Consider the following 17,694-nt stretch of genomic DNA (forward strand, 5'->3'; position numbering starts at 1 on the left):
CAGCTTGATTTCTCTCCCTATGTAAGAATTAGATGTTGTCCTTACTTTGTCATACAGTTCAAAATAAAGCAGAATTTTAGGTTTTGAATATTGGGGTCAAAGTAATACTCCAGTCTCAATGTGGCGCAACCAAACAAAATACTCTACGAACCAGTAACCCCTTAAAATAACTTTACATTTTCATTAACTTACATTAATTCACTCCTTAATTCATGCAAAATGAATAAGGGAGTTATTAATGGAGGAGACCCCATCAAAACCACCTTAAACACCCGTTAATTTTGATTCAGGGAGACAGGAACTTTTCATTAATAAGTCATTAATAACCCTGTAAACCATGCACAAAAGGAATGAAAAATCCCTTAATGAGGCTACTAGTGTATCCATGAATCAACCCATGAATAAATTCCATGATACTAACCTTGCTTTTTTAAAGCTGTTATTTTTAATGGATAATTAATGTTTATGTCATTGAGAAATTAAGGACATTTCAGGGATAAAATTAAGGGGTTTGGTTTAGTGATAAGACTGGGAACTCCTGGCAGCAATGTAGTGGGGAGTAAGATAAGTGGGTACGGCTCTAGAAAAGCATTAACTTATGCCTTTCCCCTTAAAATGACCTATGTTCATATAACTAGTTGTATCATACTCAGTATGATGTGTTAGTTTAAGATTTACGTCAGGGCGGACAGAGTGACTTTAGGTGGGTTTACCCTCCTATATCCCTGACCTTCAATAGACGTTTCTGACATATTTAAAACGCTTAGACCGACACAAAGCTCATTTCATTCAAGTAGATTACGGATGTCTCGACATGAGCGGCGTAGTGAGGTACGTCAGGCACCAAGAGAGCGCTTGTTTATATTCACCGAGCCCACCGGTTGCACTTTTATCTTTAATTTGTAGGATAATCTTTTTTATTGTGCAGGTTTCTTCTGACTTTTATTTGTCTTTGTCGTTAGTCACTTTGTAAACGCTGTTTTAGAAAGTCATATGTACATAAAATTATTTTTCTTAGAGAAACTCCGCTCTGCGGTGCACGCTATAAAAATAAACAAGCACTTCCAGTGAGTCATTCGATTTACCAGCATGCAACGGGCGGACGGTTGGTTTTTTTGGGGGTGGGATTTTCAGAGAGGCGTTGCCGCACACCGACTGCTCAAGACTTGTACCGCACCTACTCACATATTTTCATACATTTTGCATTTTGCAGCAGCTCAGTCACTCTGTCCGCCGAAGTAATACAATATTCCCGCAGTTGAAGATTCGCCATGGCCAACTACATTCACGTACCCGACGAGGCTCCCGCTGTGCCTAAAATAGATGTGACACTTGACGAGAACGACTACAGACCTGGTGCACTGAGACTCATCAAGGAGCTGAGACCTAGTTGGAGGCCATCTGAGGTCAAAATAAAGGTATAATTTATATATCTCTGTGTCCATTTCGCCTTTAGCTTAGCTATTTGCTATGTGGCCACTTCATTTTGCAGTTAACGTTGTATATCTAATTTTTAAACATGACGTTACTAGTTGTTCCCCGCACGAAAAGAACTGTGGTCCTTTAATGGCAGCAAATGTCACACGAAACTAAGTCCATATTATACGAATATTATAAGACATAAATGCCATAAAGTATGATCAAGTGACTATAATATATCTGTTGACTAGCACAGGCACACTATAATCCCCTATAGAAATATTACAGTTATTTATTTTTTTAAGCTAGCTAGCTAGCTAACGTTACGCCTTGGCAAATAGCATCTGCGTCAGTTCAGTTCATGATCAAACTGTGGGAGTTTCTCTTGCCGCAGCCTGCAGCCCTCGGGCAAGCACTTACAGCGAGGGAACTGTTCGGCTATAAACTCACCGACGTTACGTAACATCTGGATACTGATATCATTTGTATGAATACGATCATATGACGCAGTGACTATATGCGAGCTAATGAATGTGCAGAGCAGCACCCATGCCTAGTCAACTTTTCACTTTTCAGTGTCATAGCATTTGTAAATGTTGCCTTATACATTACAACACAATAGTACAGTCATGAAAATGTGGTATGAAGTTATGGAAAAGTTTGGGAATTGGAAAATAAGTGTGGGAACCCTATCCCATACGCTCAGATGTGGCTGGTTAACTGCCAACGTTTTTACCTGGCATGAAAATGTTTAAGTCTGAATTTGATCTTTCTGCTTTGAGGCGATCAGTGATCATTTGAATGTTTAGGTATGTCAATGTTGGAGTTCCAAATACAAGAGGTGTGTAGCCCAACATGAGTCCGAATGGCTGCCTTTTCTGGAATTTATAGGATGGGAAGGGAGGATGGGAAGCACATCTGAAGGGAGAAGGTGGTGTGTGTGTGTGTGTGTGTATGTATGTGTGTGTGTGTGTGAAGTATACGGTTACTATACCTGCACAGCCTATACACTTCAGGAAGAGGCCCAAAGCATGTAATTTTCTCAGGTGAAGCAACACAGACAGCAATCAGAGAATGTGACTATTTGCATTTAAATTTTGCATGAGTCTCATGACCTACTCCCAGCTGTTTGCTAAGACCAACTCAAACAAACGCACCGTGCAATAGACTGCTTTTTACTAAAAGCAAACAGAGGAGGGAATGTTATCATGTCTCAAAGTTTCCAGAGAGGAGAGAGAGTACGGACGCACATCAAGAGATGCACCTTAACCCCTGGCCAGAAACAGAATGGCGTGAGTGGTTTTCCTTGCCAGTGACAGGAAGGGGGTGTGGCGCTTCTCTTGGTAAACACAGTCAGAGGGTGGGAGGGGGGGGGGGGGGAGGGGGGGGGTTGGTCACATGCTCTGCCACACTCCCTTGTATCCATCAATGGCCACAAAGTGGAAACTCAGCAAATGCCAGTCATTGCTTCCTCATACAAAATAAAATTCCTGACAGTCCTCTCGTTCTCAGTCAATCCCTGATCGTGTAAACGATTAGGGTTGGTATGTTGGGGGGGCCGCCCCTCCTCCCTCCCCCAAAATGTTCCCAGCCTCAACACGGGAACAATTCAGCTTAAATCAACCCAGACGAGCCCTAATTTCCACGGCTACATTCGTCCTCCTCTCTTTTGTCTTTTGCCAGATCCTGACTCCGCTCAGAAGTTATGTAAGGCTCAAAACAACGCAGGCCTTCAGGCGGAGGACTGAAATAGGATGATGCGGAGGATGGGCCGGCTGTTGTCTAGCTGTAGGCTACAAGTTCGCATGTTTAAAACACAGGCCTAATTATACTTTTTGTCCTATGTACCTGTTCCTCTCCTTGTCTCAGTTCTTCACAGACGGGATAACCAATAAGCTGCTGGGCTGCTATGTGGGCGGAGTCATGCAGGATGTGGTTCTGGTCCGTATTTATGGCAACAAGACGGAACTGCTGGTGGACCGGGAAAATGAAGTGAAAAGCTTCCGGGTCCTCCACGCGCACCGCTGTGCCCCGCGCCTTTACTGTACCTTCAACAACGGCCTGTGTTACGAGTTTCTGCAGGGAACTGCCTTGGAGCCTGAGCACATCCGCAGCCAGCCTGTGTTCAGGTACGAAATGTCTCTGCTTTGTAATGCAACATAGCTTCTGGCTGGAGCAGTCTGGGTGTTGTCTCTAAATGTCAGACACGCTCTCACATACCAGCCTGTCCCAGCCCGACTGCCCCTTCCAGTTTCTTTAGGATTCATTAAAGCCTCTTCTTGTCCCCCTCCTCTACCGTGCAGGCTCATTGCCAGGCAGCTGGCCAAGTACCATGCCATCCATGCCCACAACGGCTGGGTGCCCCAGTCTGACCTGTGGCTGAAGATGGGCAGGTACTTCGCCCTCATCCCCAAGTACTTCCAGGACCCCGAGCAGAACACCAGGTATGAGGAGCATGAAGACAAAGCTAGTCTCGCAAATGAAGGAAAAATATGTTTCAGAATAATTTCTACAACTCTCATGGAAGATAATGGACAGTTTTAAGGGCAGCCATCTCAACTTGACTGACAGGGTTTCTGCAGGTTTCAGAAAGCACATTTTAAGACTTAAAGACCTTTTAATGCTACCTAGAATTGAATTTGAGACCAATTTACAATACATACAATACATATTGTACTACTAACCCTGTTCTGTATTAATCTAAGAATGGACATGCAGCACAAAGAAACCTGTCATTGCATGGTGAAAACATAATACCTCTAATAACTGGATTTAAGACATTTTAATACTTACTTTAATACCTTCAATTTCTGTCATTTATTTGGAGCCATTTCAGACTTTTTATGTGTGGACATCATGGACTGAGAGCAGAAAAAAGAGATGTAATGGCAACATACTGTATGTCTCAGGATCCTGTGTGTTTATTACCTCCACATGGAACTATGGCCCCTACCGCTCTTATCAATGAGTCATAAATGGTCCAAACAGCCCCACGTGTAAAGGCACAACACAGGAGCACTGACTGTTAGTTAAAATGCACACGTCTCACGTGTCTGAGGCAGTGTGGGGAATTCCATTCATAAACTCAGCAGGTGTGACATCATTTTGTACCTGTGGACCTCCAGAGAGTTACACAAGTCAGACTAAGTTGTCAAGAAAATGACTCCGAGTAGCTCACTAAAAATATGCTCATTTACCCTCAAGCAAACATAATTAACCGTGTTTCCCACAGGTTTTCAGTTTACTTCGGTGGTGCTGGGAGGGGTTTTTGACGACTTGTTGTCACTGACATTTCATTACGCGAGCCCAGTAACTCTTTTTCAGGCACTAAACTCTCAGTCTAGTATAAGCTAATAGTATTGCAACATTAGCTGACTACTGTACACTTCCATCTTATCCATCTTATTGAAGCTACGTTTCAAACTGCCCAGGAGCACAGATGCTCAGTGTCATAAATGCAATGAATTATGGTCATTGTAGTTCACTAACACGCTTTTGGCACTTGGCAGCATTAAATCTTCATTGTTTGAAAACTGCATTGGCGAGAACTGCTAGCTTCATGCAACACAGCACCCAAAATGAGTCCAAAACTAAAATTTACTTGGCAGGCTGTTAGTTTACCTGGACAGGCTGCCTAAATATTGACATTGTAAGGGAAACACTGATTAAGATATGGTACATGTTCCAAAGTGAACTAATGAGCCCTTACAAATAGTTTTAATGGATTATTGTCAGCGTTGCTGAAAGTTTTGGGGGTAGTCCCTTTTTAATTATATTAACAATGCTGGTATCTTAGGTTTATTACGTTAACTTTATTTGCACATGTAAATGATAAAACTGAAAAAAGAGGAGAGCACTAATCCAAAATGTGTGGTTTAAACAAGGAAATGCCAAGGGGCGTGTAAAAATATCCCACTCTTAAAGAAGGAATGGGGAATGAAATCAAGATGACAAACAGACACAGATGAATTGAAACCAAATGACAACAAACCTCAACACAGAGCAGAGAGGAACAAAAACAACAAAATGTCCGAGTATGCATATTATGAGAGCTGATTTCAGAGTGATTGTGTTTTACTTTAAATGACAGACATGTTCACTACTCTGTGTCTAAAAACATACCCAAGCAAAAGCAGGAATAGATATTTTCATAGTCAAGTACAGGTAAAAGTTCACATTTTCATAAAAAATGTTCTCCAAGTATTCAAATGTTAACATTTAACTCAAAAATCTCAAATCTACTAAACAAACTAGTGTCATTGCTAGAGTCAGAAGTGTGTGTAATAACAGATTTAATTTGTTACAAAGTTGTTTACCGAATAGCGTGGAAATGGAGTTTTGAGTGAGCTATAATCAAGATTCAGGATTTCAGTTGACCTTTTCTGATTCATTTAACGAAGGCTGTTCTACAGATTCTTTTAAGAAAAGCTCCCACTTCACTCAAATGTGTTTTATGTGAGACACAACTGTTCTCTCATCTTGTGTGCTTGGCAGTGCTGACAGCTGTAGTGGGTTTGTATCCAGGCCCTAAAAAAAAAAAAAGTATTGTTTTCATTATTGTAAATTCATATTCATTTGGGATTGTGCAATGATGAACAAAAAACTGAGTGTTTTTTTCCCGTTTCTGCCATTTAATCTGTGAGTTGCGCAACGCCTGTCCATAAAATTTGGTTCTCTTTCTCTCTCTCTCTCCCCCCCTCTGTTTCTGTTTACATCTCTTCTATTTCTAACCCAACCCTCAACTTCCCCATACTGACTGTGTACCTGCACCTGTCTTTCCATAATTGCTCCAAATCCTCCCACCTCCCCCTCTGTCCTCGTTCCACTCGTCCTGTCTGACTCTCACCGATCTCCCCTCCCCCGCCCCTCCAGGTTGAGCGTGGAGGTGCCCAGCCCGCAGCGCCTCCGAGAGGAGCTGGTGTGGCTGCAGCAGAGCCTGTCGGTGCTCGGCTCCCCGGTGGTTCTCTGCCACAACGACCTGCTGTGCAAGAACATCATCTATAACCAGGAGGCAGGTGAGTATACAGCGCGCCTGCGCAGTGGTAGATGTTGCTCTGTGACTGTATTGTGTTGTAGTGTGTACTGCACTGGCCCCTAGACACAGGTAGGATCGCATTTACTGCACTTATTCATCCCTAGTCACATGCTTCACTCATTGTCACTGCAGTGTGCCGGGCCGCAGCCATAGAATTTGAACGGTTAGAGAAGACTTTCCATTTATTTGGATTTGTTCATAGGTATTTTCCCTGGGGTGCACACATGCTAAAACCTCATTCAAAATAAAGGTTGGCAAAAAGGGCGGACTTTTTTAATATGCATTTTTTGTCATGTTCAGTATTATAGGGAAACTGAATCCATCTCTCAACGGGGTTCCATTCTGTTTTCAGTGTTTTTTACCATCTGTAATACAGATTGTCATGTTCAAAATTAAGTGGAAAGCGAAGCCTTTTTCTAAATTGGGTTCCGTTCTATTTCCCATGCTTTTTTTAATCCTTTACCGGTATGGGTGGGAATTTTGTTTGATCTACCGTTCTAATTCTGTGCTCAGACTGTTGTGCTCACCACTGCCCTTCTCAGCCCAAAACAAACCAATGTCATCACACCATTCCACTAAGAGGAATGCATACCGAGTTTCAGTTTCATTAAAAACGCCTGTTTTGGTGCTTGGGGAATGTTGCTGGTTTTGTTGATGGTGTGAATGTCGACCAACTTGACTTGAGTCAAAATTATTACCATTTGAACTGGGCGAGTGTGATTTTACCAGTCACTGAAAAGACATGGGGTGGGGTGAGGGTGGGTGGGGGGTGTACAGGTGAGAAAGAAGATTGGGTGGGGGTTGAGAGCGAGGGAGAACTGAGCCTGGGAAGGGTGGGAAGGGAGAGTACACGGTTTCTATGTATGTTGGGGGGGTGGGAGGGGGAGCTGTCAGCCCCCTCGCCCGTTTGCGGCGAGGGGAGGGGCCCTTCTCACAGCTCCTTGTGTCTAGCCTTTCTCCCCTAGGAATGACAGCCGAGGCTGTGGCTGCCCAGCTCCGCCCCGCCCCGGGGGGGCGACGGAGAGAGACACACAACACACGCAGTCGGCTCTGAGGGCCCTCGCGTAGTCGGCCCACTGCTCAGGCTAAACGGGATGAGTTCATGGCGGCAGTACCCTCCAATGCAACTCGGCCACCAGTTGTCCCTCGGACTTCTTATTACTAGGCCACTTGCGATGCCGGTGATAACACAAATGTTGACTGATTTTACGGTTTGCACTTGCTCTCACTCTGAGCGTCAGCTAAATGCCTAAAATGTAAATCTACTCTCCGTAACTGCTCCCTACTTATCAGTTTTCCCATTGTTTTTTAAAAGTGCATTGCTAGAAAATATTTAGCCTCAATATGGATCACTGGGCAGATCATATGACTCACTCAGTAGTGGAAGTAATTTCTGATTAGGGGCCAGAATAGTTCTCTGATTTTCCCATATCCTCATATCACCTAATGTTCTCCAATACAGCGTGCTTCTAGTGTGATCACATACTTCTTCACAATGCACTCACCACACCTACAAATGACAACCACAATGGAATGAACAACACAGTGGAATCCAAGAGCTTCAGCTCCAAGCCGTAATTACCACATTACTGACCGCGCCTCACTCAAGCTGTCTAAGCTCTCACTGTAGTGAATCCACTCCCAGTCATCCCACCAGCCCCCCTGCACATACACCCTTTTGTTGGGCTGAAAAAGCAGAGTTTTGACTTAATAGCTGCCACGCTGCTTCCTGTGAGTCGTGCTCAGCTCTAACTGCTGAGTTGCAACCGCTCGTCTGTCAAATGCGAAGAGAGAGAGAGAGAGGCCACCACCACTTCCTGTATTGATAAAACCATAAAACAGAAGTGGTTGGAAATCGATTGTTTTTGTTCCTCAGTAAATTCCATTGCTTTCACGAGACACTGTTAAAAAGTTAAAAAAATTTACTTTCACGCAACAAGTGTCATATTGCTTTGCTTCTCTCTCTCTCTCTGTATGTCTCTCAGCCTCTCTCACACTACAGGCTGGTTTGTTTCCCTGCCTCTCTCGCTCGAGTCAGAAAAAAAAAAAAAATGCGCACATATTCTAGTCAGTCCCAGCGGCCACAAAACCTGCAGTTCAGCTGCCAACAGGAAGCCTCTCAAAGATTGTCATTTGCATAGAAGCAGCAGAGGTGTCACGCTATTGGGTTCAAAGTGGACCAATGAGAAAGGGGCATTGGAGGGGAGTGTGTGGGAAGAGGAAGTGTGTGTGCGAGTGCGTGAGGGGGGAAAAAGAAAGGAAAGGGGGTTTGGCAGCAGTGCCTGATGTTTCGACACTGTGCGTGAGAGCTGAAAGAGAATGTGTGTCAGTGAGAGAGAGAGGGAGTATGTGTGACAGATGTGTTTGCCCCAACCTTTTCGTCTGCTGCACAGGGGGCTATAGCCACTGACCGGAGGTGTTCAGTTGTGTCCCGCTAGGACCTACACGGCGGCTGGTAACCCACCTCAAAGTGTCTTTCTCTGTAGTCCAGCACAACCTCAAAAAACTACACTTTTCCATAGGCTAGGGCAAAGAAGCGAGCTTAGGGCAAAAAGATTTAAAAGGGAAAAACAAAACGTTGCAGAGTGGAGACAGAATTTCAATTGGGAATGCAAGGGTATTCAAAAATTCAAATCACCATGTTAATGTCTCTGTAAAAAAAACAAAACGGAGCTAAACGTCTGCAGCTCTGCGGGAGTAAGGCTTTGTATTTTGAGACCGACCGTTTCATGCCGTTAACAGGGAATCCTTCACTCTGTGTTCGTCTTCGGTGTACGCAGATACAGCTCACCGTTTCAGTTTCAGCAAATGTAATTGGACAGCAACACGTTCTTTGACCTTTTTGCTCCATGCTCTTGTTACATTGGATATGAAATGACATAATGCGGGGAGAAAGGGCAAACTGTCAGCTTTGATCTGGCCGTTTTCACCCACGTTGAACAGTTAAAGAACGACTTTTTGTTCATGCTGTCCCCATTTTTGTATGCTCAGAAGTATACGTACAGGTTGAGAATGTAGCCATTTGAGCCTGTAGTGAAACTCTTACTGTGTAGTGTCTTTCTAGAAGTTTGCATACCCATAATCGCCACCAGAGTCGGGATATCTTTTTGTCAGACTTGCCCCACAGCCGTTTTCCATTTAAGTGTTTATCTAAGAGTTGTGTCCCCACTTGGTTATTGAATTACTCTTAGGCAGAATTGGATACATCGTCCAGCTATAAGTCAACAAGGTACTGCGACATCAAAAGTTGCAAGGGAGCATGGAGCTTAAGTATCAAACAGTGCGTTGCTGTACAAATACTTTAGGAGCTCACTCTTCTAGTGTTGACTTTAACGTTTCTTTCTTGTTTTAATCTCTTCCTCCCTTGGTCCCTGTCCTCATTTTCCCTGTCTTTTTCATTTTTTCCACCTACGTCTTCCTCTGTGCATGACCTTGACTTGTTTCTTTTTTTTTTCCCTTTATTCTCCGCATGAATCTAAAACAAACCTGCTCTGTAAAGTCAGTGTCCTCGTTTCCCCTACAGTGTTTCATCTATTACATCATGCTTTACGCATTCTCATCTCGGCTAATTTATCCAGGCTGCCTACTCGGTGGTTTCTTGAAGGAAAAAAAACTGCTGATAAGTCGATTTTGTCTCAAGCCATAACATGTTTTTTACATTCACTCTGAGTGTGCTCGATCTCCGGGGCAGCTAATGTTTGAGGTTAACTGCTCCTGAACTTCTGTAGAGAAACGCATGCTAACAAGTGAAAATGCGCCAAAATTACATATCTCTTTAAGGCATATTTTCCTACTAGTTCTTAAAGAAAGTGAGAATTAGAAACGGAACATAAAAATCTGGAATTCCCCTCATTGACTTGTTTACCAAAGCTTCTATTCTGAATGTGTGTGTTGCTAAACTCAAAAAATCGTAACAGCATGGTCACATTTGTCACTAAACAATGGCATCTTTGTGCATGCGTAGTATTTATTTTCGGGGGAAATACCCCTCTAAGTCCGTCTAAGTATTAGTCTAAATGTGTCTGTCTTAATTGTCTCATTTCTTTGTTCTGTGCCAGTGTCTTTTCCCCTGCAGCCTACTTCCCTCAAAATGCAAACTCTTACTCCTTGCCCCCAGAATCGGCTAACTAGCAAGCCAAGTCCAGTCAGTCAGGGAGATAGTTATGAAATGAAAAGCCTTGAGATTCTTGAGTTATCAAAGGGAAAACACAACATAATCATTTTCATGTTCCCTTCACTTTGTCTCGCTCTAAACAAGGCTCCCTCTCTTTCCAGGCAATGTAAAGTTCATTGACTACGAGTACGCAGGGTACAATTACCAAGCCTACGACATTGGGAACCATTTCAATGAGTTTGCTGGTAAGTTGAACTTGTAGTCATTGATAATGTATGAAGAGTTGTGTATGAAGTGTCCATTTCCAAATGTACGTGTGTGTGTGTGTGTGTGTGTATAAATGAATGCAGCTCTGTTAAGTAGGGCTGACAGAATATTGTAATTGTGATTTAAACTGCAATTCATATCATCACAACTTGTTTTTGTCATACTTTTTTTAGAACTTTAAAATTGTATAAAGAAAAATGGTTTTGCTAAAAAAAAAAAAACTAGATGTCAGTGTGCAGGATTTACTCAATTTGACTATGATTAATCGTTTTCACCAATATTGTATTTGATTCATGCACCAAAGATTAAAAGATTACCTGGAGCTCTAAAACACCTTGTTCAGAAATCCATTTTGGACACTCCTCTCTCTCTTAAGCAATTAATTGCAGCCTGTGCGATTTGGAAATTGCAGAAGTTCATTGCGGTTTCAGCTCTACTGTTGAGTCTTAGATGCGCTATTATTGGACATGAAAATACTTGTTACTTTATAGTGCTAGCAAACACCCTGCCTTCTTGTGCCAACTTTGTGTGTGTGTGTGTGTGTCTGTCTGTATTCCAGGCCTGAATGAGGTGGATTATAGCCACTACCCAGAGCGGGGCATGCAGCTGGAGTGGCTCCGCTCCTACCTGGAGGCCTATAAGGAGCACAAGAGGCAGGGCAGTGAGGTGACCGACAGAGAGGTGGAGGTTCTCTACGTCCAAGTCAACCGTTTTGCCCTGGTGAGCATCTGTGTGCCACATGTAGTGTGGAAGACAGCCGTTTAAAAGTAGAGCACGTCTGTTTCTGGTCTAGAATTGAGTGTAGAGACCAACATGACAAGGGTTGCGAGACTCCTGACTTGTGTATGCTAAGTGAGGGTGCAAACTAGTTCTGCCAGGTGTGCATGATATTATAATGAGCCTTCTTTTTTTATTCTATGTTTTTTGTCGTTAATAATCGTGACTCTAGCTGGGCCTACCTTCTCATGTAGGCTGCGCTCATATTTACTGTCAAGTCAGCCGTCGTATCAAAACATGCTAGTTATAAAAAAATGCCTCAAGTGAACTTATATAGTCCTAAATATTCACTGATGACACAACATGTGATGTCAGTCATGCCAGTGTTTTCAAGGGTTGTATATCCTGTTGAGTCACTCCCTTATGCATTATATTTGCTGGAGACAAGACTTTCCGGTCTGACATAACATGCATTTGTATTCTTAGTACGGCTGCATGATTATGGGTAAAATAATCATCCTGATTATTTTGCTGGATGTTGTAATAGATGTTGTAATAATCACTGTTATTAGTCTTGATTGATTTGAGGAAGAAAATTATTTTACCACACTGTTTACGGCTTATATCAGCGTCTTGACTGTTTTCAACTACAGCGGGCCTTCTACATGAAATTAAATGTTTCTCAATATGCCATTATTCTATTATTATCCAATGTGGAAACTAAAACTGCGACATAAGATTATACACACTTAACTGTGCAGCCCTAAATCCTAGATGAAGTGGCTGAAATCCACCACTAAATTTCAGGGTCACTGGCTTTAAGGAATTTGAGTCTCTTGCATGTGCTTAAAAGACAAAGAAGAAACAGTTATGACCGCAAAAATATGTGAATTTTAAAAGCTATTAGCCCAGAGAATCAGTGGAAAGTTTTCCTTATTGTTAAACACAGGCACACACCCCCAGGACAGTGTTTTGTGTGGGTTTTTTCTTTTTTTTTTTCCAGTATGACACTGTTACCCATATGTCTTTAGTTTCCCTAAACAAACATTTCTCTTTGATGTGCCTCGAGGGCAGGGAAGGCAAAAACAGAAACGATTGGTAACACACAATGGCACAATGTAGACGAAATATATCACCAGATTATTGAATTAACTTTATGTACTGCCTCAGTAGTTTAACAAGTTGGTTAATAAGTTAACAAGGTATATTAGGTAATAGACAATGTATGCTGTCCCAGTCTCTCTCATTGTTTGTAGCCACACATGCCCTTTCCCTTTCCAGTTTCTACAGTCAGTGACTCTCCTGTTGGTTGGGAAGGGACTAAATGACTTCTCAGAATTCAAACTGCAGCAAAATCCTTTCAGGAAGCTGAATCATCTTTTGTGCAGGCATATTATGCATATATTAGGTGTATCATGTGAAAGGGCTACAAGGGTGGATCTTGCACTTTTACTGAGCAGCAAGAATCCACCAAATCTCAGAGTTTGTTTCACAGAGCCTTAGAGGTGACCCACGCACTGAAAGCGCCTAAAGCGGGTCGAATTGAAAGGTGTCAGAAAGTTGCTGAGGACAATAACACCAGAGTCCCGAGGACTTGTTGTTGTTGTTAGGGGTTTCCAGGCTTACGGCAAGGTGTTGGCTCAACAAACACAAGACCGTACAGCGTGAGGTGGGTTATAACCTGCGCTACCTGTTCTGAATGTGGGAGACGCGTGTTTGCGACCTGCTCGGCGACATTGCATGCGTACGGGAGAGCTGTTAGTGACAACTGGAAACCCATGTGAGGCTCGCCGCTCTCCCCTGAGCCACATTCCCCCTTGTTTACTGTCAAGAGGAAAAGAGGGCAATGTGGAGGATGGGTGAGCGAAGTGCGATTGTGTTTTCTGTGTCAGCCGTTTGTTGTTGTTGCTATAGGGCTTCTCCTGGCTTTGTCCTCGCTTGAGTGAACTGTGTTGGGTAATTAGAAACGACATTCACTTTTAGGGAGTAACAGAAGTATGTGATCATTCTTTCTCTCTGTCTCTCTCTCTCTCTCTCTCTCTCTCTCTCTCTCTCTCTAGGCGTCTCATTTCTTCTGGGGTCTGTGGGCTCTGATTCAGGCCAAGTTCTCCACCATCGACTTTGACTTCTTGGGGTATGTTGCAGCAGTTGAATCTTACTATTATGAACTATTTTCTTTTCTTTTGCATGTTTGATTCAGTCATTTTATCATATCATGTTTCAGAACAAAATGTTAAGTATTCGGATTGATATGATGAGCCATTAATATTTGTCTAATCTCAGTATGCAATGTGTTCTAAACAAGGCGATATTTCTGCATCTAGCCGACATTGCTCAGAGTTACACCGTACATTTTTATTTTGTGGCTGAAGCTGCTCTTCTCTCTCTGTGTCTCTCTCTCTCAGATACGCAGTCCTCCGCTTCAACCAGTACATCAAGATGAAACCGGAGGTGGCTGCGCTGAACTTACCAGAATAAAATCCCCCGCCCCCTCCAACTCCTCTTCCTGCTGCTCCTCCTCCTCCTCTCCACCCTGCTCTGCGCCTCACACGTTGACTGCAGAGCGCCATCTAGGGGTCTATATAGGGAAGAGCCAGACCGAGAGTCTGTCTGATCAGTGCCTACGGGTCTCGTCTCCATCTCCTTACGTCTACAGAGTGAATGACCCACATCCTTCACACTCATCTGCATTCACACCTTTGTCGGCCAGCAGCAAGCCCACATCATTTGTAGTATGGGCATGTGTGAAGTAGAAACTCACTCTTGAAAGCTTACTACCTGCTACAGTCTAAAACCCACATGGCAAAATGTATTGCAGAAATATTAATGATGTTGATATCGGAGTATTAACATGATATTAATGGGTTGTATTTGTAAGGTGTATTTCCAATTGTTCAGATCACTATACAAATTAAGAGGGAGGTGAAATGTCTCCTCATTCAGGACAGGTGCATGGCATCAACCTGCATGATGGATGGGCAGCCAGTCTCGGGCGATCCAAACCCGAATCTGCTTGCCTTTTGACGCCTTCCAAGACACTCATATGCACTCCCTGTTCATGAGGAAACCCCTTGAGAGCCGGCCGAGCTAATGACCAAATTCGCAACACCGGAAAAGCAGTACAAAAACCCGCTTTGTCTGCTGAGGAACCACGCCGAAAAACCCATGCCGGGACGGAAAATGTGCTTGATTCATTGAGAAAAGCCAGTGCCGTCCCTTAATCCCGTGTGACTTCAACCCCACCCACCCCAAAAAATCTCGTGGCCTGCCTTGTGGCTCTCTTTCTGTCACCCTTCCTCCCCCCCGGTGTGTTGTGCACTGGTGGTGTGCTGGAATAATCATGTAGTCGTCGTCGGTGTGTAGAGGGATGAGGGTTTGTCTGTTTTGGCTTTCCTGACTGAAGGTAGCTACATGCATTTACAGGAGTGCATCTATGTTTACATCCAACCCCTCCACTGTATATAGGACTGGACCGTCATTTGACATGTGGGACATCTGTCACGATAACGCACCATTTCACTGTAACGTAGGCGTCACATAGGCTTCATGTTCGTTTTGACAGTGGGATTTTGTCCTGAGCTTGATCGAGGACTAACTCGCATCTCATTGTAATTTGAACATTCCATGTTCACATGTTAGATAGGGAATTTGGCTGCAGGTCACATTGTAAGACAGCGAAAGGCAATTACCAATCCAACACAGGTCCAAGAGCCACTGTGGTCTGACCCGTACAGCCAGGACTCTCACACAGGATGTATGGAAAAGGAATGTGGTCATTTCCAGGTCAGTGGAAGTTTGGAAATCACACATCTCAAGCCTAGAATACTGTGGAACATATTGCTCTTTAGTCCTGATGAACTTATGACTAAACATTACATATACTTGTAGACCAACTGCCATTTCCCATTTTGTAATATTTGTGCTGGGAAGAATAATTATCAGCTTTAGCGTGATATGGCCCTAGCTGACTGTCGCATTGCCGAGCCACAATCGGCATACATCATACTGAATACTGACCAAAATTGTGAAATACAGTTGAGAAATAAGGATCTGGAGAAAGTGGAAAATGTGTAGGAACCCTGTTTAGTACAACTAAAGTCCAGGCTGGACTTTAGTAGAGTCCATTGGTTCTTCTGTTGGTGCTGGTCAGCTAAGTTAAGTTCATCTGTGTTTAGTTCAGCAATATGAAGCGACTCGGCTGTGAGTGGGACCTGAGGGGCGAGAGCGTGTCTGTCATCACTGTCAGTGGGTTTCCTTGTAGTTCATTAGTAGGCCTGCTCCTCGTCCACGCAGCAGCCTGCCATCTACATGAATGGAAGACCAACTCCTTTGGTTAGTGTCTTTGTCTCCAGTTGACAGTTTTCCATCCCAAACTTGATACTCGCCTTCATCCTTCATATGTTCTATTTTTTTAAAAAGGAGATTTTGGAGGCTCTTTGTGAAAGTTAAGGAAGTTCATCTCTTGGTTACTTTAACAAGCCTACACCAAAGTGCTGATGTCTATTTTTTTTGCTTGTACATAACGCACATTGTATCTTTTTTTTTTCATTTAGCAAAAAAGAAAAATAGAATAACGGCTATTATAGACTTTTTAAAATGACAGTTTTTATACTTATTTAAGTGAGAGAGTTTGGGAGAAGGTCTTGGAGAGTATGTCGGTGTTTGATGGTGCGGTAACAGATGACTCCTGGGCAAAATATATTTTAAAAAAAAGGTTTCAAATATGTGACGTGCTGGAAGAGCACTTGGTTTCCAGGTACTTGAGCAGTCTGAGAAGTGTAAACGACACTTGCGAGATAAGGTGGAATCAAGTGTTCCTCCTTTGCTCCCCAACAGTTGAAACATTTTCGAGTGCAGTTTTGCCCAGGCGCACTCTACTGTAACAACACTGAGTCCAAAGCTCCATGAAGAGATCATTAGTCAGGAGACAGGGTGGTCTGCTCACGTTCACACTCCCGTGTGGTTAATCTACCGTAGTGAAGGAGTAGACACTGCAGTGTTAGTCTGCCTGTGTGCCTGTAATAAAAGCTCTTATTTTGTACTTGCCTGTGGGTTTGAAGTTTGAAGATTATTAAGTCTCTTCTGTCTGTAATTCTTTGTTGTGTGTGTTTGTTACCGGTGAATTTAGATGGGTCGGAAATGGTTCGATTCGGACCTAATCCAGATTTGAAATGTGCGTCCTGCGGCTCTCAACAGTGGAAATCCTCCATAAAAGTCTATTGAATGGTAGATGATTTGGTTTGGGTGATTTGTGTTATGTTACCGTTTTGAGTTTTGTTGGCTGCACATGTCAAGCTGGAATTGGGTCCTTGGGAGATTAACGTTTCTGTCTTGTCAATAGACTGTCAAGCCATGTTTACACACAAATGCACACACACAGTGTTTATGTAGTTTGTCAGATTCTGCTGCCACATAATCGCGTCAGAATATTTGAATTTATTCTGCTGAGATATCCCCTTCATAATGTTTCTAGGCTGTCGGTCGGTGTCTTTTTTTTTCTCCCCCCCATCCATCTGAAACAGAAATGAATGCATCGCCACTGTAACGTCAACTCAGCACTGCTCAGAACTTCAAAAAAATCTCCACTACACTTCAGGAGTGTGTGTATTTAACATTGTAAAGAAATCTGTCTTTTCTCTGGCCGCTGTAGCATATGTTTATATGTACAGTAAAAAAAACAAAACAGTGTAATATCTTTGCTTGTCTCAAATGTGAATGAATGTACATAGAGGGAGTTCTGTTATTTTTTTTTGTTTTCTTTTCTAAAAGTTGCATTAAAGTGAATAGTTACCTGGGGTAAGCTGTGAAATACCAATTCAATACTGTAAACATGCTTTGAAAGAATAAAGTCTATTTACCCTTACTGCTTTCTTCTTTTCCTCTTATCTCTCTTCAGGTTTTAAACAGGGAGTTCTCTTTAGAGGCGTGTCGTCGTGGCTAATTCAAGGTTTATCAGTACAAATCAAATAGAAATAGTCTCAAACTGGGAATTGGTTGTTAGGAGGCAGAGGGACAAACAGGACCTAAAAAATTATTTGCAATGGATAATTTTACAGTTTAAAAGACAACTGCAACAGACACCCAAAAATATACCAACTCAGCATCTAAAATCAAGTTTGGGGCAACATGACAGGGCATCGTA

At 42.9% G+C, this 17,694-nt stretch overlaps 1 protein-coding gene across 1 annotated transcript; it reads left to right on the forward strand.

Annotated features, from left to right (window-relative positions):
- Positions 1-1,186: 1,186 nt before the first annotated feature.
- On the forward strand, positions 1,187-17,415 carry etnk1 (ethanolamine kinase 1). The gene is made up of 8 exons (XM_071895993.2): positions 1,187-1,418; positions 3,289-3,548; positions 3,723-3,863; positions 6,292-6,434; positions 10,730-10,813; positions 11,395-11,555; positions 13,613-13,686; positions 13,958-17,415. The coding sequence occupies exons 1-8, from the start codon at positions 1,272-1,274 to the stop codon at positions 14,028-14,030; spliced, it is 1,083 nt and encodes a 360-aa protein (XP_071752094.1). The 5' UTR covers positions 1,187-1,271; the 3' UTR covers positions 14,031-17,415.
- Positions 17,416-17,694: the final 279 nt, after the last annotated feature.

Source organism: Centroberyx gerrardi, chromosome 24 (genome assembly GCF_048128805.1).
Source record: "Centroberyx gerrardi isolate f3 chromosome 24, fCenGer3.hap1.cur.20231027, whole genome shotgun sequence".
NCBI lineage: Eukaryota > Metazoa > Chordata > Actinopteri > Beryciformes > Berycidae > Centroberyx > Centroberyx gerrardi.

What these genes read in the sequence shown, in the direction of transcription:
- etnk1 (XM_071895993.2), top strand. Translation starts at nt 1,272, where the DNA reads ATGGCCAACTACATTCACGTACCCGACGAGGCTCCCGCTGTGCCTAAA. An exon ending in AAGTCAACCGTTTTGCCCTG is followed by an intron (nt 11,556 to 13,612) that starts GTGAGCATCTGT and finishes CTCTCTCTCTAG; the next exon opens with GCGTCTCATTTCTTCTGGGG. An exon ending in ATCGACTTTGACTTCTTGGG is followed by an intron (nt 13,687 to 13,957) that starts GTATGTTGCAGC and finishes TCTCTCTCTCAG; the next exon opens with ATACGCAGTCCTCCGCTTCA.